General features: G+C 57.4%; 6 protein-coding genes and 2 non-coding genes across 8 annotated transcripts in view; 4 read left to right on the top strand and 4 right to left on the bottom strand.

The window, feature by feature from the left end:
• Positions 1-545, top strand: part of VDAG_03879 (uncharacterized protein) — a gene marked incomplete at both ends in the record, with an annotated part of 1,411 nt that extends 866 nt beyond the window's left edge. The window contains one exon of the mRNA XM_009653963.1: positions 254-545. Within this exon, the coding sequence (XP_009652258.1) occupies positions 254-545 (292 nt within the window). The remainder of the gene's footprint in view (positions 1-253) is intronic.
• Positions 546-572: 27 nt separating this feature from the next.
• Positions 573-644, top strand: VDAG_20125. The gene has a single exon. It is a non-coding gene; the product is annotated as a tRNA-Glu (tRNA).
• A 78-nt stretch (positions 645-722) lies between these two features.
• On the top strand, positions 723-805 carry VDAG_20124. The gene has a single exon. It is a non-coding gene; the product is annotated as a tRNA-Glu (tRNA).
• A 1,116-nt stretch (positions 806-1,921) lies between these two features.
• Positions 1,922-3,752, bottom strand: VDAG_03878 (uncharacterized protein; the record flags this gene model as incomplete). The annotated part of the gene is made up of 2 exons (XM_009653962.1): positions 3,380-3,752; positions 1,922-3,226 (listed from the first exon to the last, which is right to left on the bottom strand). Exons 1-2 carry the CDS (start codon positions 3,455-3,457, stop codon positions 1,922-1,924), a joined length of 1,383 nt encoding a protein of 460 aa, XP_009652257.1. The 5' UTR covers positions 3,458-3,752.
• A 3,922-nt stretch (positions 3,753-7,674) lies between these two features.
• Positions 7,675-11,165, top strand: VDAG_03877 (uncharacterized protein; the record flags this gene model as incomplete). Its single annotated transcript, XM_009653961.1, has 2 exons — positions 7,675-9,800; positions 9,854-11,165. The coding sequence occupies 2 exons, from the start codon at positions 7,675-7,677 to the stop codon at positions 11,163-11,165; spliced, it is 3,438 nt and encodes a 1,145-aa protein (XP_009652256.1).
• A 398-nt stretch (positions 11,166-11,563) lies between these two features.
• Positions 11,564-12,298, bottom strand: VDAG_03876 (uncharacterized protein; the record flags this gene model as incomplete). The annotated part of the gene is made up of 1 exon (XM_009653960.1): positions 11,564-12,298. Exon 1 carries the CDS (start codon positions 11,999-12,001, stop codon positions 11,564-11,566), a length of 438 nt encoding a protein of 145 aa, XP_009652255.1. The 5' UTR covers positions 12,002-12,298.
• A 242-nt stretch (positions 12,299-12,540) lies between these two features.
• VDAG_03875 (uncharacterized protein) lies at positions 12,541-13,730 on the bottom strand (the record flags this gene model as incomplete). Its single annotated transcript, XM_009653959.1, has 2 exons — positions 12,541-12,797; positions 12,941-13,730. 2 exons carry the CDS (start codon positions 13,728-13,730, stop codon positions 12,541-12,543), a joined length of 1,047 nt encoding a protein of 348 aa, XP_009652254.1.
• Positions 13,731-14,313: 583 nt separating this feature from the next.
• VDAG_03874 (NADP-dependent alcohol dehydrogenase) lies at positions 14,314-15,183 on the bottom strand (the record flags this gene model as incomplete). The annotated part of the gene is made up of 1 exon (XM_009653958.1): positions 14,314-15,183. The coding sequence occupies one exon, from the start codon at positions 15,181-15,183 to the stop codon at positions 14,314-14,316; it is 870 nt and encodes a 289-aa protein (XP_009652253.1).
• Positions 15,184-15,210: the final 27 nt, after the last annotated feature.

Raw genomic sequence — 15,210 nt, 5'->3', positions numbered from 1 at the left:
TCGCGCTGCTCCTGCGCCGACGCAGACTGTTACAGAGACAGAGGCCGCGTCGCAGGCGACTGGTGCGAGTGCAAGAACCTCGCCACAGAGTGGAGCTGGAGCAAGAATGACAGGCTTGAAGGGGCATACATGGGGAGTTGTGGCAAGCCTGGCTGCATTCGCGCTTTTCTGTCCATGGTAGCTGGACATGAGGGGTGGAAGGCTAGTTGCCTTAGCGGATTCACTCAAACACAAGACTCTTAAACTTCTTCAGGCGCGTGGCCATTTTCAAAGCTATCTGTGTACTTCCCTACCAAGCCGAGCAACATGCCAGCCGCTGCCATTCAGCCGGCCTCACAAGATCGCGGGTGGGACGGGAGGCAAGAGTCGAACTTATTGTGCTCGACCACCAATTAGTATGGTGGGCTGAGTCGCGGGCCAGTCACCATGATCTCAACGCCTTCATGATTGCAGTGTTTGCCTTGTCCATCAAATGCCGTTGCAACGCTCGAACGCGGAGAGGCAGAGCTCGGATTCAATCTAGACGAGCTGTGCGAAGTCTATAAGGACTTTTATTTTCCCGCTTTCAATAATCCGAACTGGTGTAATGGCTAACATTTGACGCTCTCACCGTCAGGCTCAGGGTTCGATTCCCTGGTTCGGAATCGTTTTGTCTTTTTGCTGATCATTCAGCAAAACGGCCGGGGCACATGTAGCTACGTTAGAGCCCCGCCAACCACCAATCCGTACTGGTGTATCGGTTAACATTTGTCGCTTTCAATCCGGAAGCACCGACAGGCGCAGGGTTCGACTCCCTGGTTCGGAAACCAGAAACCAATTGCCCGCAGGGTATTATCTTTTGCTTTTTCTTCGTCAACATCATGACGGTCTTCACGTTCCAAGGCCACGTCCGCGATAATTGGCTTAGCGGAGATTCCCCTTCAAAATGTCCTCCGTGTCTAATCATTTCCGTGCGCTCTGGCACCAGGAGCGTAGACGGACCCACAAAGATACAACAGAGCCTTGACACCGAGTAACATCGTATCTCCGTCATCACCTAGGTTTCGCGTCACATGCTGCGGGCGGTGGGTTCATCACACTGCAACCCATCTCTTCTTTGTTTGCGGAGTTTGCGGAGCGTCACGGGACTTGGCGCTCATGGGTCGGCAAGCGACGCGAGCTAGACCTTGTATGATCTCGACGGTCGTGAACGGGGCCACTTGGGCCAGCTAGCGCACTCACGCATTCTCATCCTTCGGCTACGATAGACCGAACGGGCTTGTTTCTCGGTATGTCTTGGGCCATCAAGCGTGAACCCCTGTGAATCTTGGTGACATGGGCGTGAAATTCTTGAGCTGGTAGTTCGATGCCGCTGATACCGAGCAAGACTTTGTGGTAGGTGAGTAAACATAATCTTTTGGCAAGGACTTGAACACGATGTACTTATTCTGGCGAGCGTAAGCGGTCAAATATTCGCGGTCATGATTGGCTACTCTGTAGACTGTTCTACGTATACACCTTGTCAGGGACATACGGGCCCGGTTCTAGACTCGGTGTGCCTTCATACTTCGGGACTCGGAGGGTCAACTTGGGAAGCTGGTATACCAAGGCTTCCTTCTTATGTGCCGGGGATGGACACGAGATGCAGCATCTACGCTAAGAATCACGAACGAAGACCATCGAGAAGCGGAATATCCACAATACGCCAGCCGTCCATGATGTATATAATCAGAAGCACCCCCATGCCGATGGCATATTACCACCCCCCATTATGTACGTATGCATATATGTTTCCAGTCCCTGAAAGCCCGAGCTTCATTTTTTTCTGTTCAGAACGCCTGTCCCCAAAGCCGAAGTCGACCCCAATGCGCCAGCCCATACACCAGTGCCCCTGTTAATCGGTGGGCTCAGTTCCAGACCATCCCAGTTCGCCCTTCGTCCTTCATCCCATGACCTCCAGCTCCGCATCGATAAACTCCCCAAAACCGGGCGGCAATGCCTGCTTGTCGCCCATCTGCTCTTTGAGAGGTCCCCAGTTCGGTTCCGTTTCGCCGTCGCCGTCGCCAGCGAAGACGGGCGTTGGCGGATATGCCGTGCTCGCAACGGTGGACGCACTCCCGTGCTCGCTGGTGGTGCCCAAGGACTCATCGCCGTCGACGGCCATGCCAGAGTTCCACAGCCTGTGCAGCTGTGTCAAGGGCTGCTGGGCCTCGAGCTCGCGCCGCCCGATGCTGAGGCCGCGCTGGAACCAGGCGGCGTAGTACCACCGGCGTGGGGCGTAGGTAGCGACCTCGCTCCAAAGGATGAAGACCATGAGGGCGGCAGGGCTCTTAGCGCGCAACAGCGCAATGTACTCCTCCTGTAGCATGACGGGCCAGGCAACCATGTGACAGAACATGCGCGGCTTGCCACCAGGCAGCGTCTTAACCCAGGACGACAGCGCGGCGAGGGCCTTTGTAGCAGCGGCGGCTTCAAGGACCTCGCGGTCGCTGTCGCTCGGGCCGGGCCGCAGCCAGGTCTCGAGCTTTGCGATTTTGTCAAGCGTCGCGGGCGCGAGGTCGTCTGGGTCTTGGCCCCAGGCGTCGGCGTCGGCCTGCTGAATCTTGTCGCGCAAGGGGCTGTTCTTCATATATTCGGCGATGGACACGCCGAACTGTCCGCCAACGCGCATGAGCGACAACGTGTCGGCTGGGTTGGGCTGGTAGGGTATGGACATGACGTTCTCGTCGAGGAAGGGTCGGTAGTAGTCGAAGATGCCGTTACACATGGAGAACATGACCAGTAGCACCCAGTTCTCCTCGTTCATCTCTCGAATGGCGAGCCGAAAACAGTTGCTAGCTTGAATCGAGTATTGGTAGGTGAGGGCGTAGTATCGTTTCGGATCTGGAGGCTGGAGGTAGCAAATGTGTAACGCTGATAACGACAGCATGATCTGTTGGATGAATATGTGTCGCGTGGCGAGCTGCGGGATCCACCTAGACCAAACATCGCATTTTGTAGGGTCCGACAAGAGCGAAAAGGTGTGCCATGCGTGGGTGAAGAAGTGATGCTTTAGCTCTGCCTCGTCGGCCCTCCATCGTTCGGCCGGCATGGTGTTGATCAGGGCATCTCGTGAAGAGGCGTGCTCGACGGCGGCAGCGGCGTGTCGCACGACAGCCATGGCGTCGTCATTCCGGGTTGGGATCGGCAGGCCCGTCGTCAGGTCGCTCATGTTCGTCGCCAGCAGGCCAAGATAGCTGCATTGCTCCTGGCGTCTGCGGGCAGTTGGCGCAGACGGGACCGATGCAGTCGCACTGGATAGGTCGCGGGGTCAGCCATCATGTCGACGGCGATGGATACAGGCAACGGACAATTGACATGCTATGCTTCAGTGATGGCAGGGGCAGAGAAGTTTGCTTACCTTGACTCGGCGTTTCTTGCATTGGGTGCAGCCGCTGCGGCTCTTGCCATTGAACCTGCGAGAGCCTTTGGGAGGCATGGCGGGTGGGACCGCGAGAGGGACGTCGCCTGGTCGCGTGGATCGTTGGTCCAACGGCAGTCCTTGGGGCCTGTCGTGTCGTCTTGTTGAATCTGTCGGCAGTTGGCGCGCTCCGAATGCCAGTTGCCCAGCTCTGTGGGAAGGGAGGCTCACATCGAGGTCGATGATATAGTTGGGAGGTTTGGTGGAGAGAGGTTTCGTGCGCGAGAAACGAAGGGGGGATGGATGCACACAGTTGGGTTCGTTACGTTGGCGTGGATGGTAACAGCGCACAATCACAATGGGCTTTGGCTCTGCCTCTGGGGGCAGGCCGTGGGCCAGGGCCGGGTCGTGAGGGGCTTCTTGGCTGTTTTATTAGGTGCTAAAACATTCCATTAGTGGTCTTTTTTCCCGTTTGGTTTCAAAAGGGGGGGGAATTAGGTTTGGGAGTTTTTTTTGGGGGGGGGGGAGGAGGTTGGGGCCCCTACCTTGTTTTCCCTTTGCCGGTCAATAACCACGCAAATAAAAGGGGGGTTGAGGGGACCCCGCCAGGCTTTTTTGGCGTGCCCAGTTCTAGGGTCTCAGGTTCAAGTTCTATCTTCGATGCGCAGGGGGGAGGCAGGGCTTTCTTTTCCCAAGGCGAACAAATCCCCCCGCCCTCAAGGGGGAGAGGGGGGCTATGAGCCCAAGGTTTTTCGGAGGGGAAACCGTGGAAACCCTTGGATGAATGAACAAATGAGGGGAAGAGCCGGGGGGGGGGGGGGGGGGGCTTGTTCGAGGGGGCCTTCTAGGGCCTCTCGCTTCGTCATGGGTGTCATTTTTGGCGCCGGTGGAGGCCGGCAAGTCGACATCCGTATAATTCCCACCCACACACACGCGGTAGTGGTGTCAGGCAGGTTGGGTATGTTGGTCCTCATCGGGAAATGCCAGCTGAATAAACATCAACTGCATCTTCCGGCACCCTTTCGCATCCCATGTCGACTGATTATGGGTTCAACATGACTTGTGTTATTAGATCCAGACGAGGTAAAGATGCTAATGTCAAAATGTCTGAGTTCGGATCAGCCTACCAGGCCCGACCATAATTGTTGGACTGGGGGAAGCTCTCAGATCGGAGCCCCTACGTACTATACCTACCAAGGTAAGTAAATAGGCAAACCCTCGTTGGCGGCGTTCCAGGGATTCCGAGTGCTGCCAAAGTTGCTTTTCATTACGCTGAAGTGCGCGGCCAAATGCAGCGCACCAGCGAGGCTCTAAGACCATCGCCTTCGGGAGGGACGAGATAATCTGCAGGAATGTTCTGCCTCTCCGAGCACTGCACGCTTCCATTTCTTTCCAAGTCAGAAGTTCCTCCTGTGCAAAAGACGCATGGCCGTTGAGAGTTTGCCTACAGTCTTTTTTGAATCGCATCATGTCGTTACTATGAGAGAAAGAGCTGACCTACAGCGATTGAACCTAGGGAGAACCCGATAGACGTTTGACCGGTGCCCAAAGTGGATGCTCGAACGGCGGAGCCAAGTGAAGGGCAAACGAGGCACTTCCTCGAAACAGATCGAAGAGGACCAGCCCCGATGAGGCCCGAGGATGAGATCTGGCGGCAGATAAACATCGCTGTTGCAGGCGCAGCCTCGGTACCATAGTACTATCTGCCCATACACTTATCATGGAACTGCAATTAGGATTCGGAGAAGAAATGCCATATTCTGTGGTTTCAAGCAGTCGACCCAATTTCTTGATCGCCAGTCTGGACATCTCGGGCTCCAAGGTCTATTTCCATGTAAACGAAGAATGGCTGGTTCGTAGAGGCTTGAAGGACCGTTCAACAGGACGTCTCAGAGTTATCTGATTAGACGCCGAGCATTCGCCTTTTGCGACTGATACCTGCAGCTAAGCAGTGTTAGCGGTCCTTCATTAAGAACCTGGATACTGCAAAGTAGTCGTGGAAGTGCGGCGTGTTACAGAGTGTGACGTTCCAGCCGGCACATCCAGCCTGGCCCAGGCGGGGAAAAAAAGTTCTGTTGCACAGAAGTCGCTTCGGACTACACATTGTGTTTGCTGTCAACGAGGAAGGCCGAGATGCCGGATCCGGTGTGATAGTGGCTGCGTCCAGCAAGGCTGGCGTGAGCTGACCAAATGTACTGTAGGCCTAGTTACCTCACGTAGGCACGTGGTTAAGTATGGAAGGCAGGACGAATAGTATCGCCCTTATGGAACTCCGTGTTCGAGGGAGAAAGTAGCCGAGCTTCTTAAAATGCGGCCACGATTCCCATCTTGGTTCGTACAGCTGATGAAGTGTTGACGTGCCGAGATTTGTTTGTCTGTCGATCTGTGCGCAGGTGCATGGGCATGCTTGGTTGACGAAGATGCAAGAACAGGCAGGGTGGTCCAGGCTCGCCATTCAGGTGACAGGCCCCCAAGAACGAGCACTTGGCTGGAACAGGCTTAGCTCAACCTTAACGGCAAGCTGGGGAAGGCACTCCCCGTGGCCCAGCAAATCGACCAAACAACCCTGCTCCACTTTTCATCGGGCTGCCCACCCCCTGTTCTTCCAGTTTCCCCTCAAACTGGGATCAAAGCTTTGATAGGGTCATGCTTCGCGTGCCTACCTACATGTACCTACCTACCTAGGTGGTAGGTACAGTACGAGACTGAGGATGCGTCTGAAGGGTCCCATGGCCAGCACCGATATCCTACAGGGACCTCGACGATGGTGTGAAGGTAGACGGATCTCTCCTTCAGTGCCATGCAGCGCAAGTTGTATGTATGTATACCCGGTCTGTCCAATACAGGGCAGGACCATGGTGGTTGTTCTTGCGAGTCACGCCCTAGTGCGACGGGCGACTGCTTCTTCCTTGCTCCCTCGGTCATCAATAATGCATCATCGGGGCAGTCGCATCAACAGTCCCTTCCTTTCCTGTTCCGTACCTACTTCCCCACCCTGCCAAGATGCAGCATTTTCTGCCCTCACCCCCAAACTTGACCTCCAAACCCGAATCTTGCCAGCTGTTTCTGAGCATATCCATCATCACATACAGTACACCACATACGCTCCATACAGCGCGACTTGAATTAACCAATCCCTTACTGGCACACCATCACGCCGCCGATTACCCTCTATTCCCATCAACGGCGGCTCGTCACCCCGACTCTGTGACACCGCACATTCGTCCTCACTCACCTTGACCGAATTCGCACTTCTGAAGTGCGTCCATCAACAACGATCACCTGCACCTGTTGATCCACCCGCCCCCCCTCCCTCCTCCACGGCCAGGACCAAAAACACTTCCCACCGCCTTTTACTGCATCGAACGTCGTCACACTTTGCGATCCTGCGCTTTCTCTTCCCGCCAAACTGCCTCCCGCCTGCATAAGCCTCCCCTCCATCCCCTTCTCCGCTTTGGCCCTGTTCGCTGCTCCTAGCCGCCCTTCCGTCCCCATCGGGTGCAGCCACCACTTATTGTAAGTAACACAAACGCAACGCAATCGAAGACGCTCTCGGGCTCGTTTCTCAGAGGACTGTCTGCACTCCACTCTCTTCCCAGCAACTGTGCGACTTTCCCTCCTTTTTTTTTCTCTCCCCCTTTCTTTGTTCAAGCCGTGGTCCTAGGTGTCGTCGTCGTCGTCGTCGATATCTTCCACTCTAAACGTCTTTGCGGCTCTCGACATCACAAAAGCCTGGCAACACCTGTCACAAGGCACAGGGCGAGCGACACGCATCGACTTCTCCATCAGCAGCGAACAGCTTCGTCTGTCACCCATGCTCGACCCCCTGCCTGGTGTCTCACTAGCGCCAACGAATCTGTCCTAGACCCCCTGTCCTCCCCCGGCTGATTTGCCTTGGGTCGCGCCGCCACACACGAGCCAGACGCCCTGACGCCCTGACGCCCTGACAATCCTACCAGGAGAGAAGACGGGGCAAAAAATCTCGGCTGGGCCCAGCTTTGTCTCAACCCAACGCCAGCAGCTCCACAAGCACACCAGAGAGCTCACGCTGTCACGAACCGAACCTGACCCAAACACCAAAACAACACACCCACGACATCGTGTCCCCTTTCCCGCCGGTTGTCGCCCGACGATTGCGCACTTGCGACAACAAATTCATACTATTCTCTCCATCTTCGCTGCAGGCCTTGTCTCATTCTGCCGCTGAAGTCGTCGGCGTCCTCGTCGACCCGGAACCGCGCATGCGGCCTCCCCCATACGTCTCTGTCAGCTGCTGAGCTCTTTCGGTCGCCGTCATGGATCCCCGACAGCCATCCCAGCTGCCCTTCTCGCGCAACGCTGCGTCGCCTTATAATCGATCGCCTTTCCCACCGAATGCCGCGCCGCCACCGTCGAACCCAAACCAGTCTCCCTATCCCCCTGCCACGGCGCATCCGCCGCCGCCGCCCAACCCTCCCTATACCGATCAGCGCAGATCCGCCGAAAACCCTTACTACCCTTCAGGGCCACGGCCGTATCCTCAAGAATCGAATTCGCATTCCCAGCAACAGCAGCAACAGCAGCATCCTCCTCCCACTCATGGGCACTCTCGTCACACCAGTACATCATCGTTGCCACCGGGGCCCCCCTCGAATCGCACAATGCCACCGCCGGGATCGCCACCTCAGCAAGGTGGTCAACAGCCGCAGCAACAACAGCAGCCCCCACATCAAATAGGCTCTTATGGCTTGCCGCCACCGAGGGGTCCGCACATGCCGAGCGGTCCACCGTCATTCCCTGGCGGTCGCGAACTTCCTGCCCTTGGCCACATGCCGAGGACAAATAGCACCGGCAGCTCCATGTCGATATCCTCCATGTTAGGAGGACCACCTTCGGCATCTCGCGACTCTCAACCACCGCCTTCGCAGTATGCTCCCCCCACAACTTCAGCCGCCTCCGGTCCGACCTTTGCCCCGTCCGTCCAAGCATCTCCGCGGATGCCTTCTGCCGCCGCTGACTACCAACCGTTTCGAAGACCATACACTCCCGACCACCCCCGACCGTATGACCCAAGGGGCGATCCTAGAGGCGATCAGAGGGCGGACCCACGAGGTAGCGTAGCGGCATCACCACAGAAAACGCATTCAACAACGCCCGAGATGCAGCGCTACGGAACGCCCCAGTCCTACCACCAGCGAGCGCCCTCGCAGCAAGAAAACAGGGAGTCGAGTCGCATACCTGGTGGCCCTCCCAGACCAAATAGTCCGCCCAAGCCGTATCAGAGTGCGCCTCCACGACAGGGAGACTTGGGCCGAGCGCCGGGCCCAGAAGACGCTTATCAGCGGCGAGAAGAGGTGCCGCGCGGCTCGATGGAATACAACCCAGAGCGGCCCGGGCTCAAACCCTTTGCTTACGATGACCGTTATAGGGCGGAGCGCGAAAGACGTGATGAAATGGAGTTTAGGGAACGAGAGCGACGCGATCGCGCGCACTCGGGAGGAGAAGGAGGGCGAGGCCATCCTGCGCACCAGCCCGATTTCCGACAACACGAGCCGCCACGAGGCCAAGCCCCTCCGTACAATCGTCCGCCTGATGCCCGCGACCATGCCCGCGATCACGCTGCCTGGCCCCGGCCGCCTTATGAGCAATCCAGGGCGCCCTACGATCCTGCCGGATTTTACCCGCGACATCCTCATCCCGAGCACCCCTCCACTGCCGGACCTGGCTATCCGGGCCACGCTGCTCCAGCCTATGGCCAGCCTCCTCCTCCTCCCGACCGCTACCCGCCAAGTTCCCATCCTCCGTCATCCCATCCAATGCCACAGACGGGTCCGCCGAACCAGCCCCAGCCGTTTGACTCTCCAGAGCGCGCGCGCATGAACCTTCTCCACCCGCAAGCTCAGCAGCCTCCGCCAGGTCACAGAAGGCCACTCGAAGAAGGCCCACCGCCGCCATCCGTCGCGTACAACCCGGCGCATGGATCGATGTACGATTCGCCGAGGCGGCCAGGCGAGGAGGGCCACGCGAGCCAGCGCAACCTTCTGACCATTCAAGAGATCAATCGCAAGGGTCGCATCTCTCCTCTTCCGCAGGCTGTGCAGGGGGCTCAACCCCAGATTTCCGCCCCTGGTGGTGAGCCAGGCATCAAGAGCGAATTCGGTCGCATGTTCTCCGGCATAGGGAGTGGAGTCAGCGGCATCGTCTCGAGCCCTGTCGCGCCCGGGGCGCAACTTGCATACACCAACGCAAGCTTGGCGCGACGTGATGAAGTGGACGCTCCTTTGCACGATTCTGGACCTGAAGTGGCAGGCAAAGCGCCTGCCAAGGGCAAGCGAAGGAAGCTGAAAGATGCGCCCGATGTCAAGTTCGACGAGGACAGCAGTGGGCGACTCACACCAGCTAGTCGTACGAAGCGTGCCAAGACGCACCAGCACCATCATCAGTAGGTTTCAATATCCCCTCTGGAGTTTCAGTAGCGATCCTGACAAGCCATAGCCACCACCACCACCATCACCACCACGAGCCCGACCAACACCCAGCGGCGGCACACACTGGCGTCGCACCCTTCAAGAATATCAAGGGCGGCACGCCCGTTCCTTCGCCCACGATCGGCGGCAAGGACTCGTCAGCGGGCCATCATCATCACCACCACGCCGTGCCACGAGCAATGCCACAGGTGCACCTTGGAAAGGAGCCACATGCCAGGACGCCCCTGGCCAGCCCCACGGTCACGTTGCCACCTAGACCCAAGACAATCGTTACGTCGAAAGAGGTGCTCCAATCGGTCGCCAGCCGCCCGCGTCATCATTTGGGAGACGTGGTGTATGAACCAAGGTTGCAACCAGCTCGGCAGCTACAGAGGCAGCCTTCTGACGTGGGATTCTCGTCGACGCCGGTTCCTCTGCCGTGGAAGGTCATCAAGGACAAGGAGAACTGCACCATGACAGTCAAGGTATCTCGCACCCACCTTACCAAGGAAGCGCGCGAGGAGATTACGTATCGCAGAGCACTGTGGGGCACAGATGTGTACACGGACGATACGGACGTCGTGGCGGCGTGCATACACGGAGGCTGGATTCGAGGCGAATGGTCCAACGTGGACGTCAACATGTTGGACCTCGACCGCGGCATCTTGTTCCAGGACAAGGAGCCAATACCGAACAAGCGACGCAAGGATAAGGAGAGAGACGAGCAGGCCCGACAGGAGGCCAACATGGCGACGTATCTCGACAAGGCACCTAACACTGGCCCCGTTCAGGTGCAACCTGATCGCGACATGCAGGTGACGATTCTCATCCTGCCCCGGCTCGAAAAGTACAGCAGCACGGTGCGGTTTGGGGTCAAGTCTCGCGAGTGGGGCGGCACATATGGCGGGCGCAAGTCAGTCCACGACGGCATCAGTTTCATGATCACGGCCATCCGTTGGGTCGACAATGGCGCCGGAGCACAGAACCGACTGCGGGGTAAGGCGCGACGCGAGCGCATGCGCAGGGCCATGGCGGAAGTGAAGGCTGTCAACTGGCCCGAGGGCAATGGCAGCGACCAGACTGCTACCACGGTCACGTTGGTTGATATGACAGGCGCATGGCGAAAGACGGCTGAGGCGAAAGCAGCCAACGGCCAGGCCAACCCTGCTGACAAGGACGGCAAGGCGCCTAGCGACGGCGACAAGGAAAATCAGCCGGCTGAGAGGGCTGGGGAACCAAGTGAGCAGGGTGCGGTTGATGACGCGCCTGCCAGCGTTGCCGAGAAACAAACGGAGAAGTTGGAAGTGGAAGTGAGTGGCGAGAAGAGCTCGAGTGAGTAACATCTTGTTGCCATATTGGTGTTCTACCTCATCTTGGCAATTATATAATATGCCAGACATGTCAGTCTTCCGGCCCGTCTCAAGGCGGGAGACGTAAAGGGGATCAGCAGGGATCGGTTGTAGGATGGAGTACTGTAGGCTAGTTGTAAATGCTGTGAATACCCCCAGTTCATTTACCATGCGACTCATTCGTAACATTTAACATGGTGTTGTACATGCACGCCATCATACATTAAAGTGGCTTTTCCGTTGTTCAGCGCAAACCGCATCGAGCCTTCGAGGAGCATATTTGGCATCGCCATGCATTATGCGCTTTGCCTCCTTCATCTATCATCTTTCCAGTATTGTGGAATCATTGCTCCTCTTTCTGCCCATCCCATTCATTGCACAACCATGCATTAAAAGTCCGTCACCCGCCCATTGTAGCTCCAGTCGCCATCACCGCCCCACCGCAGAGGCTCGTTCTTCGGCCCGCCGACCTCACCCGTCTTGGGATTCGTCTCGCCCTCGAACTCGGGTGGCGCGCCGCGGCGCACGTCCTGGTGGAGGGCCTCGCCGTCGTCGGCGCGCACCTCGACCTTGCCCGGGGCTGCCGCCGTCGTCGTCTCGGTCGCCTCGGCGGGAGAGGGCGGGCTCATGTCGAAACCGGAGGCGACGGCCGCTGTGCGCTGGAGGCGTTCGAACTCGGCTTGCTCGGAGGCGGGGAGGCGGGGGGGCGCTGGGGAGGGTTTGAAGGCCGAGGAGGAGGAGGAGGAGGAGGAGGAGGAGTAGGGTCTTGCGAGGGGGGCGCGGAGGGCGCGGAGGGTTGTCGGCAGGCGGGGGAGGAGGCGTGACATTTTGCTCGTTTGGTGTTCTTGTCTTTTGTTTGCGTTGTGTGTTTTCGAGGGAACGAGTTGGCGCGTTGTTGGTGGTGTTGGTTTGAGTTTGGCTGTGGCAAGGTTGGAGCGGCGTCAGTGATTCATGTTCTTGAGCTGCAGCGCATATGCTCCGGGACTAGGGTGCGTTTTGGGTGGCTTTGGTGGGGCGACTCGGTTTGGGCCGAGGTGGCGGTTTTCTTATGTGCGCCACCTGTGGCGGCATCGTCTGTTGCGACATCATGGTCCTTCGCCTCGGGTCTCAAGGCCTGCTTGAGCCTCTGCGGAGACTGCTGCGATACTCAAGGCTACGAACGAAAAGATGATTCGTGGATGGTATTTATTTTGTTGAAGACGATTCAGGTCCTTGATTCCCTGTACAGTTCTGCCGACGGCTACTAATTACCAGTACCTCCACGAGCAATGGGCTATCCCACCAGGAGACTTGTTGTCAATCATCAATGAAAGCTAGGCCATGTTGCGCTTCCAAACAACCCCTACACGCAGTTTATTTCTGCTTCCTACCACTCATGGACAGCTGTACTCTCTCCCTTGACTGGCACAGCGCTCATCTTCGCCCGCTCGGGCAGCTCACGCAGAATCCACTGAACAAGCTCCTCGTGGCAGAGCGCCTTGCCGGCGAGTCCTTTCGTCGAGCCGAGCTCAGTCGCGTCGCAGCTGACAATGAGTTTCCGCATGTCCGTCGACGACACATTGGGCTTCCGTTGCCCTTCGGTCCACGGCACAAAGCGGATCGTGAGCTCGGGCACACCCTTGACTGTTCCGCACCGCGTCTCCTAGATGGCGCGCACGTCAAGAACGGCGTCGCAAAAGCTCTCCTCCACATAAGCCCTCTGCTCGCGCTCTGTAGACGTGTCAGTGTTGCGGTAAAATGGCATTTCTTTGGGAGGGGACCTCAACCAGCATGAGACACGCTCCCGATAACGAGAGCATCGTTGAAGCGGCGTGCGGCCTTGTCTTCAATCAAGCGTCGGATTTTGCCGAGATTGGGATTCTTCAGTCGATGCCAATCAGTGCACGCTGTGATGCGCACGAGGTTCTTGTGGTGTCCTGCTACGAAATCGGCGGGCCTGCAGGCATCCGAGACGATGGTCTCGGAACAGCTCCAGCGGGCCGGGCTGTGCACTGAGGCGATGGAGATGTGGTCGGGGCCAACGACCGTCATGAAGTTGACGGTGAAACCGCTGGACGTGATCGAAGCTTCCAGGCGGCTGCGGAAGGCGTGCCATTCGGTCTCCGGCTGGTCGTAGACCCAAACGTTGTTTGGGATGAGGGGGCTATTTCGGCAGAGGGAGACGCGCAGAGATTTGGGCAGAATGATGGGGTTCTCTGCAATGCCGAACTTTCGCTTGAGGTTGGTGTCGTCGATGGGAATCATGATGGCGGCGATGATGTTGAGGTCTTCGCCGCCATGGTGTAAGACGTGGGTCAGCAGCTCGGCGTGGCCGTAGTGAGGGGGGTTATATCCGCCTGCTGCCAGGATGATGGTGTTGCGGAACCCACGGCGAAGCAGTGGCTCGACCGTGTGCTCCAGGTCATCGCGGAAAATGGGGGCCTCTTCATCAGCAGGGTCGAGTTCATGGTATGCCTCTTGGATGTAATGGGTCAGGGGCGCAGTTGCAATGGCGACCTCAGCTCGAGCTGTGCCACCAGCCCGGTGATATGCCGCGAATGGGTGGTCTGCAGACATGTTCGTTACATGCCCTGTTTTTAGTGGTGAAGGCTTTGGCGTGCACGTCTGGCGATGGGGGGATTGTCTTTGAGAGTGTAGTTGTGTCCGCACTTGCCTGAGGTTTGTGGCATGGTGCTTTCACCAGAGGGTTAGTTTATTGTTGAGTTTTCCACCCGTGTCTTTCGATTACACGTGCCTCTGAAAGGGGAAAGAACGTTTGGATGCATATTCGACGCGTTCAAGAGAGTCAATAGCACAGGTCACGTTATCAGTCGACGAAGAATAAAATTGTACTACACGTGATACTTGCGGTACAATTCTTCATAATCTGCCTACCCAAGGCACTGGTGGACAAAGTCAACTGACGCCTTGCTTATCACTGAAGAGAACTGACACAAAGAGCTGCAAAATATGTTTGTAATTGATTTTGCAGCCTCTTGGCCAAGGTTAAATTGACCCTAGCAGATCATCCTGATGTGATACTTCACGGCAGAGCTCATGTGCTCACATCAACTAATGCAGTAACACCTTATATGCAAATGTATTCCATCAAAATGCCTGCTTGGTCATTTCGTTGCGAACGCTAATCCGAACCCTCGACTCAAGCCTTGAAGGCCTTGTCAAAGTCGGTCATGGTAAACCTGTACCGAACCTTGTTCTCCTGAACCCTCTCAACAGCCTCCTTGAGCCCCTTCTCGCCCAGAGGAAGCTTCTCCACCATGGGCGTAATGTTCTTGTCGCCAGCCAGCTTCAACATGGCCTGCATCTCCTGCCTGTTGCCGATATGGCTGCCTGTCAGCTTGGCAGCATTGCTTGCAAAAGCGCTGGGCGGCATCTGCGGCAACGACTTATCACCCAGGCCGACCATGTGGAACTCGCCGCCAATATTGAGGATGCTCAGATACGTCGGCAGATCAAACTTGTCGGCAGCATCAGTGCAGTTGAGGACAAAGTCAAACTGGAAAGCCCGTTTGTCGGCCCAGCCGTCCTCGTTTGTATCGATGACGCCCGCGGCCCCCAGTGCTTTGGCATCCTTCTCCTTGCTGGGCGAATGCGTCAGCGCGTACACTTCCGCACCCAACGCCTTAGCCCACTGCAGCCCCAGGTGGCCGAGGCCGCCAATGCCGATGACGGCGACTTTGCTGCCGGACTTGATACCGGCGCGTACGAGTGGGGAGTACGTCGTCAACCCGGCGCATAGCAGCGGTGCTGCGTCGGCCGAGTCGAGGGCGTCGGGGATGCGGAAGACAAAGTACCAGTGTGCGCGGATGTGCGAGGCGAACCCGCCATGCGCGTCGCTGCCGTCCTCGTACTTTGAGTTGTATGTGTCGACCATGTGCGGGCAGTAGTTCTCGTTCTGGGACTTGCACTGCGGGCACTTGAGGCACGACCAGATCTGGGCGCCGACGCCGACGCGGTCGCCTTCCTTGACGTCCTGCACGAAACTTTGCCGACGCGGACGCCCTTGCATACGACCTCGTGGCCGACGCAGAGGGAC

Source organism: Verticillium dahliae, genomic scaffold (assembly GCF_000150675.1).
Source record: "Verticillium dahliae VdLs.17 supercont1.6 genomic scaffold, whole genome shotgun sequence".
Lineage (NCBI taxonomy): Eukaryota > Fungi > Ascomycota > Sordariomycetes > Glomerellales > Plectosphaerellaceae > Verticillium > Verticillium dahliae.
This window is presented reverse-complemented; position numbering and strand designations above follow the sequence as displayed.